The sequence below is a fragment of the Temnothorax americanus genome, unplaced genomic scaffold, assembly GCF_048541705.1.
Source record: "Temnothorax americanus isolate GAGA-0224 unplaced genomic scaffold, ASM4854170v1 Scaffold192, whole genome shotgun sequence".
Lineage (NCBI taxonomy): Eukaryota > Metazoa > Arthropoda > Insecta > Hymenoptera > Formicidae > Temnothorax > Temnothorax americanus.
In genome coordinates this window covers 77,860-87,804 of record NW_027509331.1, presented here as the reverse complement: position 1 = coordinate 87,804, position 9,945 = coordinate 77,860, and the positions used below count along the sequence as shown (strand labels likewise).

General features: G+C 37.5%; 1 protein-coding gene across 1 annotated transcript; it reads left to right on the top strand.

Annotated features, from left to right (window-relative positions):
- Positions 1–401: 401 nt before the first annotated feature.
- LOC143896702 (uncharacterized) lies at positions 402–892 on the top strand. The gene is made up of 2 exons (XM_077404701.1): positions 402–621; positions 768–892. Exons 1-2 carry the CDS (start codon positions 435–437, stop codon positions 890–892), a joined length of 312 nt encoding a protein of 103 aa, XP_077260827.1. The 5' UTR covers positions 402–434.
- Positions 893–9,945: the final 9,053 nt, after the last annotated feature.

The window sequence follows — 9,945 nt, the reverse complement described above, 5'->3', positions numbered from 1 at the left end:
ATATAACAATACGAATACCGAATCCCAGAAACGACAACATGTAGATGTAGGACGATGAAACTGCTAGCGTTGCAAGTGAAAATGAGGGAAAACAGAAGTTAATAAAAGATCATCCTATTCAAAGCCCAAGTAATTTTAGCGACCATGAAGTCCAAAATTATTATTACAACGATGAGCAACTTTTTGGCCCCGATTGGGTAAACGATAAAGTAAGCTTTACTGCATTTTATATAAATATTTTATCAGTTTTCTACTATATATATTTTATTAATATATAAATTAAAACAACATTCAGACCGAAATTTAAGAAACACAATTTTTTATTTTATTCACAATAAGTTGAAAAAGGTACTCTTTTATAATACGTACGTATATTACTTTTTTATTACATCTAGATGGTTTTATTAGAAAATAATATTTTTTGCAAAAAACGAATGCTAGAAGCTGTTCTTTCAACGGCGAAAAAAGCATCGCATCCCGCTCGGCAATTAATACCTGCTGTTTTTAAACCCGAGGCAATCGTTACATCAACGCTGAAAGGTCAAAGTCCCAGAATGACAAAACAGCAAAATCCGGTACAAGTGGACTGTTTACACAGTGTTGCAAAAGACGCCATAATTGGTGTGTAAATAATTTCATATTAATACATATTATATTAAATAACAATATAAAAGTGTGACGTATACATTAAAAAGAAGTTTATTATACTTAAAAAAATATAAGTTTTATATGAAAGCTAGTAGGTAATATCGTTTTATGATTTACAGTTTTTTCGATAATGTATGGCCAACAGAAAGGTTGGCCTAAACAGAGTGTAAAAGAAATCGAACAAGCGATGACGCAGAAGGTCGGAGAACTAAAAAGACAAGCAGCAAAAAATAAAACTATTTAAAGAAAAATAAGTTTTTACACTTGACTATATTCTACATTTTTATTATATATTTTTAATATTTTTTGTACGTATATATGAATATTTTATGCCAAATATGCCTCATTTTGAATATCTGATTTTGTTCAAATTCTACTACTACTCTATAATATTATATAGTCTCTGTACTTTTAGTATATTGTTTGGGTTCATTTATATTTTGATTTAAATTATTTTCTTTTCTTTTTAAGTTTATAATTAATGCTAAATGATTTCTACGTCATATATACATGCATACACACTTATATATATATATTATATATAAAGGTTACAAAACCGGTGTGCAATATTATAATCGTGATATTAAATATATTTATTTGTATAATACACCGTGTAAACATATAGAATATAAGTATATTAATAAATAATATTTGCTACATATATACATATATTATTTTTAATTATTATATTACAGCTCCCGCGAAAAAATAAAAGAGATCTGAATAGACTTGAGCAGATCTCATCAGATCCAATCCATGCTCAGATCTGGTTTGATCAAAATATTGGCCCTATCTGATCAGATTCAATCAGACATGAGTAGATCTGATCCGTTTCTAGCAGACAGAGTCAGATATGATAAAATAGAACAATCTATTTTATATCTGCTCGGATCTACTCATGTCTGATTGGATCTGATCAGATAGGGCCAATATTTTGATCAAACCAGATCTGAGTGGATTGGATCTGGTGAGATCTGCTCAAATCTGTTCAGATCTCTTCCATTTTTTCCTGGGTATATATTGGCTGCGTTCGGGGAGCGCGCTATTAGCGCTATTTGCTTATTCTATCCTTGTTCTACACTTGATGAGCGATAAAGATAGAATGATGCAATAGCGCTAATAGCGCGCTCCCCGAACGCACCCATTATAACATTGCAGATGACAATAAAATATCCCTTCCCACAGTAGGCGCGATACACTCTATCGTGTGTCTCTTAATTATTTAAAAGTAATGAAACTAACAACAAAAAATGTTAGTAAAATTTATTAATTACATAAATGATGTCTAATAAAATTATATTATCTTTATTCTGAAAATAAACTATATAAATTAAGTAAAGAAATAAAAAACAGAAAAAGCGTAAATAATAGAAATCCACTCTTGGCCAATTTGTACGCTTTCTTCTAAAAAAATCTTGTTATTAATTTAGAAAAACGACTTCTGAATTCTTACATTTTTTTAAATAAAAATATATTACTATACATTATCAGCACACTGCGTAATTTATATTTTCTATTTACCATATACGATTATATATTTTTAATCCATTTATTTTAATAAATATCTGTACATATTGTTGGAATACATTTACTGACTTAATGACTCATAAAAATTTAAAATTAAACGATGACTTTCAGTTTTTATTTTATATTTGCGGTTTATTATTAGTAATAAATTAATAAAGAAATGGAAAGTTTTAAAATATTTATTTTTTTTTACAATTATTTGATCTATATTTATAAAATGTGTAATATTAATGTCAGCAATAAATCGTATATTGGTTACCGCTTCTACATGACAATCAATATGAAAGATATTTTATGCTCGTAATCTTGCACTTTTTATTTATCAAAATATTTATCAAATTTTTCAATATGTTATCAGCAATCTTTATAATTTATAAATGCATATTTTGGTGTAATAACATGGTCTTTTCATAATAATGTCTGAAAGCTGTACTTTGGATTATCTTAAAAATGAGAACTGACTATATTAAGACTGACCTAATTCATATTTATATAATACCTCTATTTCACTATATATATCAATTATATGATATTTTAAATTGACCTCTTCAATCGAATTATTATTTGTTCACTCTCAACATGCCTTGCGTTACCGTCTTATCTGTCGGTACATGCGGCTCGCTTCCTCCATCTATGGTGCGGAGCGATCTATGAGTCAATGCGCATTTGTTTAATTGCAAGTTGCAGAGGAACGTTTTGTTGTCTTGTTGATCGCCTGCACGTTCTGTAGCTCTTCTTCAGTTTCGCTTATTTTCACGGTATAAAACCCAATTTTCTAATATTTTCAATTTCTGTTTCTATTTTTTTACTTCTTTTCTTTATTTTTCTTCTTCTTTTCCTTTTATATTTCTGCATTTATTACTTTTTATTTTTCTTTGTTTTTTTTCTTTTTCTTGCAATTTTTTTGCTATTTCCTTTATATCTTTGCTATATTCTACTTTCTTTCTATTATATTTCTTATTCAAGATGGAAACGTGTGATGAAGTAAAGAAAAGACCAAAACAAAAGTTTTCACAAGCTTGGCTTAGCGACGATCGCTATAAACTTTGGATACGCCAAGTGCCATCTGATAACACCCTTTTTTATTGCAACGTATGCAATAAAAACTTTTCGTGTTCATCACACGTTTCCAGACATGCGGATTCTGCGTGTTATAAAAATAATATGAAAGAAAATGTTTCGTGTACTGATAATAAAAAGTTACAAGATAAAAAAGCAAGAACATATTTAGGCCACAATGACTCGACATAGACGATTTTAAATTCTGGTTACGCGAAGTACCAAACAACGCAAACGTATTTTTTTGCTTGATTTGTGACAGATCAATTTTTATTTCAACTGGTGGTCTATCACAAATATATCTACACGCAGAATCCGCAATGCACAGAAAAAAATCTGAAAAAAGTCTTACAGAAACGAACAAATCGAACTCATGGGTTCTGTATTAAATCTGCAGATTTAAATACGCAAACTGATAATTCGCTTTTGACGTTTGATGAGGAAGTAAAATCAGCGGAGATCCGAGTAACCGCATACATTACTGAATCTAATATTCCGATTCAAGCTGCAAAAGGACTTGTCAAGCTTTGCCAAATCATAGGAGATAAACCTAATGTCTTAAAAAACTTGCGTCTAGGTCGAACGAAATGCTCAAAGATTATTTCGAATGTTTTGTGTCTGGTTGAGACAGAACGTGTAGTAAAACATATACAAAATAATAAATTTTCTGTTTTTATTGACGAAACATCTGACATAACAAATGAAAAATGGATGACGTTTCTTGTTTGATATGTTGATCGCGAAACTTTAGATATTCGGTCACAATTAGTTAAGTTAATTGATATTGATGCAAAAGATTGTAGTGCAGAAAAGTTATTTAATGCATTTTATACTGAAATGCATAAACTTCAAATTTCATTTTTAAATATTATTGCTCTGTCATGCGACAATGCGTCTGTTATAACAGGAAAATATTTATCTCTCAAAACAAAACTTGAATCAAAATGCAAAAAATTATTAACATTTTCATGTCCTTGCCATTGTTCTGCATTAGCTGCGCACGCTGCGTGCTCTAAAATGCCTAATAGCTGCGAAGAATTTCTGAGAAAAATTGCAAGTTATATTAACAGCAGTCCAAAGCGTTCAGCTATTTTCAATGAATTTTGCGAATGTTTTCAAGATACCAATCACAAAATTTTGAAGTTATGCGAAACTCGCTGGCTTTCGCGTTATTCATGTATTGACAGAGTTCTTGAGTCGTGGGATACACTAAGAAATTTCCTTACTGAAATGGTCGTGGTTGAAAAAGCAAAGGGGTCTGGAGAATATTTATTGTCTTTGATGCAAAATGTAGATACTAAAACGTACTTCCTATTTCTAAAATATGTTTTAAATTTTTTAAATTCATTTAATGCCTTTTTCCAAGCTCATGAAACAAGGATTCATTTGCTACAATTTAGATCCGTTAATTTCCTCGTGTAAATCTCTCAAAACTTTTTAAGGACAGAATTATTAAGAAATGTGCTTGATACAAATATATCATATCATGAAAAAGAGAACCATCTTGCTAATATAACTTTGGGAACAGAATGTGAAGAATATCTTTGTCAGTTAGTAGAAGAAGGACATGCAGATGTTACAACTATTATTAGACAAAATTGTTTGCAGTTTTATATTACTGCTGCCGAGGAAATTAGAAAAAGATTACCTGTTAATAACATATTTTTGTGTAAATTAGAAGTTTTCCAACCACACATAGCTTTATTTGATTCTATTAACAGAGAAACATCCTTTAACGATGTGATTTTTATTGCAAGAACGTTAAGTGGTTTCGATGAAAACGGTTTAAAAGAAGAACGGCTTACGCTGCACTCCGATTTTACTTTAGAAGAAAAAGAAAATCTTGCAAAACTCAATTTTGATAATATGTGGAAAGAGATTTTGAAACGTCCATCCATTAATAATTCTAAATACCCAAATTTAACATCACTTTTAAATGCAATAAGATCACTGCCACACTCCAATGCAGATCCTGAAAGGGCATTTTCTGTCTTAACCAATCTACAAACAAAGACTCGCAACAAGCTTTCGTCGACCACAGTAAATGCGACTTGCGTATTTAAATCAGCGTTGAAGACGAGGGGGGAAACAGCTTTAAATATGGTCATTAATAACAATCATCTGCAGCGTATGTGTCCAGAAATATTGTGGGCTACTGGGCAAACAAAAATAAAAAGCAGTTTGACACTATACGCTGCAGATGATGCAAATATTGCAGGCCCCTCCTCGTCTAATGATACGCAATAATAATGTCCAAAAAATAATACATTATCTTTTGTGCATTATTATACATATCATGTTATATAAATAATAATGTATAAAAAGTAATTCTCTCTCTCTTTTCCGTTTCTCTCTCTCTCTCTCTCTCTCTCTGTTTGAAATCAACGTATAAAGCGAGAGAGAGATTGTGTTGGTGCAGCCATCTATGGCGTTCATCTTGCGGTAGGTCGGAGCGCTCGAATGTGTGTGTGCGCGCGAAAACAGGGTCCGACCGTTCGAGAACGGCCGAGCGCGGGCTCCCCGCGCGCTTGCGTGAGCATGTTAGGAGGGGCGTGGAGCCCGGGCGAGCGAGCAGCAAGCATTCGTCTCCCAGACATCGTGCGTGATACATCGTGCGTTATACATAAATTCGAGTCGCATAATTGCATCATCTTTTCGCAGTTAAGTCGTAAAGTATTTGAGATCGGTCTATTCGTGTGCAATAAATAAGATAATTGTGAAACATATACGGATCGGAAAAGGACAACAACGATCGTCACTGAGAGGAAGCCAACGAGATACATCCTGGCGAGCCATGCCGGCACGTGGAAGGTTTGAGGAAGGCAGCCATTTTCTGGAACGTTCGAGAGAACCTTTTCGGCATGAGATAAAACGCCCTTTCGAAGTCCTGGATAAACGAGGTTTTGGCTTGGTATTTTCGAGATATACTCGTGTATGAACTTCTTACGTGATGTTATTATAAAACTAAAGGTAACTTGTTTAAATATATTTTAGTGTTAACGTTAGATATCGTCTATCGTTACGTGAGTGGAAACGTTAGACTTCGTCTACCGTTACTTGAGTGGAAACGTTAGACTTCGTCTACCGTTACGAGAGTGGCAACGTTAGATTCCTTCTAACGTTGCGAGAGTGAGAATCTCTCCTCTCAAGGTTACCCTTTGAAGACTTCCTCGTCTTTGAAAAGAGATTAAAAGTTTATTTCGAGTCACACAGAGTTACAATTGTAACACTGAGCTCAGTCTAAAGTATATTAAATAATTAATCCTTCGGTTGCAACCATTTTAGTTACAAGGAAAACGTTTATTTCTTTTTTTCATACGATTGTTTCATTGTAATTGATTCTGTCATATTCTTTATCGTCTATTACATTAATTTGCGGACATTCGTTACACTTACTTGTATTACGTACTAAATGAGAATGCGTTCTTTGCGAAATATATAGATCGTTCCTAGCATTGTAATAACACTATCGAATAACCGTGTAACGATGCACCCCCACACATGCATCATTCCCGGCGAAGAACTGCCGGATGCCGCCCGACGATCTCCATCAGGCGAGGAAAGGGCGCGGTGCGCCCACCTTATTTTTAAACGACTTAACTCCGATCGTGTGCGCGGCACTCCGCCGCACCGACATCTTCCCGGGTCTCCGACAGAAACCGAGGGGAGCCGAGCGCCTCCGAGCGCGAGCACGCTTACCGCCACGCCGATTCCGCTCCGCTCCGCCGGCGGCGCGGCGCACGCGGGAATCGGCCTCCCCTCCCTAGCGTACCACCCGGGCGAGTATAAAATACCGGCGCCGCGACAGGTAGACACTCCGATCCGAGTCTAGCTACCTGTGCTCCGCTACCCTCGGAGACGAGTACCTTTCCGCTTCCTAGGCCAGCTTACGAAACGGGGTACAGCGTTCTGTGCCTCGTTCGAGAGTTCTCGAGCGCTGACCGCCTTCCTACCCGGAACACCCCGTCTGCCACGGTAACCAGGGGTCGAGCGTGCTCGGCCTCTCGACAAGGGTTCTTGCCGCCGGAACAGTCGGACCTCCTCGTCAACCGATCGACCAGCCTAGCCCCTGGCCGTTCGTTTTCCTTCCCACCGCGCCGCGTAATTAACACCGGATCGTATCGCGAGAAAGAAACCGCGCCGGATAACATACACGCGCCCGCGCCGCGAATCTCGCGCCGCGGGCCGACCAGCCATTGGCTGGCTTAAAGGCCCGTTCGCACGCGTACCGCATCGCGCCGGTACGGACCACCTGATTCGCGTCCGCCGCATACACCGAATGCGTTGTAATTATCGCGGCCGTCTTATAGCATATAGTCCGCCCGCGTCCGCCGCATAAACCGAATGTGTTCCCGTAATTTGCAATTATCGCGACCGTCTTATAGAATATAATCCGCCCGCGTCCGCCGCATGAACCGAATGCGTTCCCGTACTTTGTAATTACCGCGACCGTCGTCTAGATTATAAACCGCCCGCGTTAGCCGCATGGTCCGCATGCATCTCCGTTGTAACTATCGCGACAGTCTGTTGTAATTGAACCACCGTAATAAACCACGTTCCATATCAAAACTGCCTTCTGTCTCTGGGCCTACCATCGAACTCCTGGTCCGGCGAGCTAGTCCGCGTTCGATATAAACAGCCAAAAGGCAGGCCGTTACAACCGTTTCCGTGCGTTGCTATATAAGTTCTTATTTAATTACTTTATAATCTTCTAATAAATATCTTGCGAATTATTAGTTATCTAGTATTACGTTCATGCTGTGGTGAATTAATGTGTCAATCAAAGACTGCCTAGTACAAGATTTAGTCTAGTAAATTCAGTGAGAAACTTAGCTCTTACGTTTCTGTTGTCGTTCATGTCATGTATATAGCCTATGTTGTAGTAATCGCTCATGATATAGTATAATGCTTTGCCGAGATTTCGACACTTATTTGGTAATACTCAATTAGTATTAACATTACAAATAACATCACTGAATAGACTGATGATAGTAATTCGTTATTTAAAATAAAAGATTGATGCATTATTTCCCAGATTATATAAATTCTATGAAGTGATATTCTTGTATTAATTGATTTATGTTTATGTTTTAAACGATCCTTTCTTTAGAGAAGAACAACTAATTTTAAGCTTGACTACGTCAAGAGAAATTATACGAAAACCTACTATGACAATTCTTCTTGCAATGAAGATTGTATATGATAAAGAAATACCTCAGTAAAACCTCAAAGTATATTATGATACATATTTAAAGAAAGGACTGTTCTATAATAACCATTTATTTGTTTCTTTTATGCATTTGAGACATTTATTGTACTTATATTGTATTTTTATATTACCAATGTATAATTCTGTTCACGAATACTGGGAAGGTTTTAGGGCAGTTTCCCTTCTCCTATGCAACAAATGTTGGTATTTTTTGTATAGTTCTGCCCACTTTAAACTTTTGATTTGAATTACATATAAATCACAAAACGCAATCTCTCTTTCAGTAAATGGATTCTTTTCATTTGTTCCTTCCTCATCTGACTCTTGAGATCAGGCTTGTGCGCGAGTTTGTGCAAACACTCTCTCTCTCTCTCTCTCTCTCTCTCTCTCTCTCTCTCTGTATCTCCATCTGTCTGTCTAAACATTATTATTTATATAACATAATATATTACATAATATATGGATATTAAAGCCTAAACACACACACACACACACACACACACGCACACGCACACGCACACGCACACGCACACGCACACGCACACGCACACGCACACGCACACGCACACGCACACGCACACGCACACGCACACGCACACGCACACGCACACGCACACGCACACGCACACGCACACGCACACGCACACGCACACGCACACGCACACGCACACGCACACGCACACGCACACGCACACGCACACGCACACACACACACACACACACACACCTGCGGCAGAGGAGAAACTGCTACCAGGCGCGTCTCCATGAGAATTGGAGAACGCTCGCTGTCCTTGGATGACACTAAGAGACTAAGTCTCTCAGTTGATAAGGTACAGAGGGTAGGAGTTAAATAAAATACGCTCCCGTGAAACAAACTCCCCTATAAAGGGTTCGGTCACTCCATCTGACCGTGCAAGATGATCGTTCCCTGCTGTAACTCACTGGAAGTGTCCGGAACCTGTGTCGATTATTTCCGACGATGTGGGCTACGGCTGATGTGAGCTTGCTCTGCCGAGGTGTAAGTTGCAGCAGTGGATCAGGAGCCAGTCACCTCGGGCCTTGATCAGGAAGTACGCAGTGAGTGATAGATATCGGATCTTCACCGCCCCGAGCGAGTCTAGTCTGTCCGTGTATTCCGGGACTGGCTAAGTGTCGACTAGGCCTCAGAGGACTGGGGTAGGAGTACTATCTCCGAGGGTACACTCGTTCCTAGTTATGACAACCCGCTCCACTCCGTACGATGCGCTGGTAAAACAAAAATAAAAGCATGGAGAAGAATCAGGAAATAAACAAGAATTTTAGTGGGCCTCACGCCCAAGAAGCAGCGATTACAGCAAGCGCTGAAATGAAGAGAACGCAAGCGCTGGAACGCCTTGAAAAGCTGACCAGCGAATTGCATGAGTTTGTCAAATCAAAGGTCAACATCCATAAGGAGATAAAGACCAAGACAACCAGTGTAGTTAACGCCCTTCAAAGGTTTAAAACACTGGATGAAGAATGGC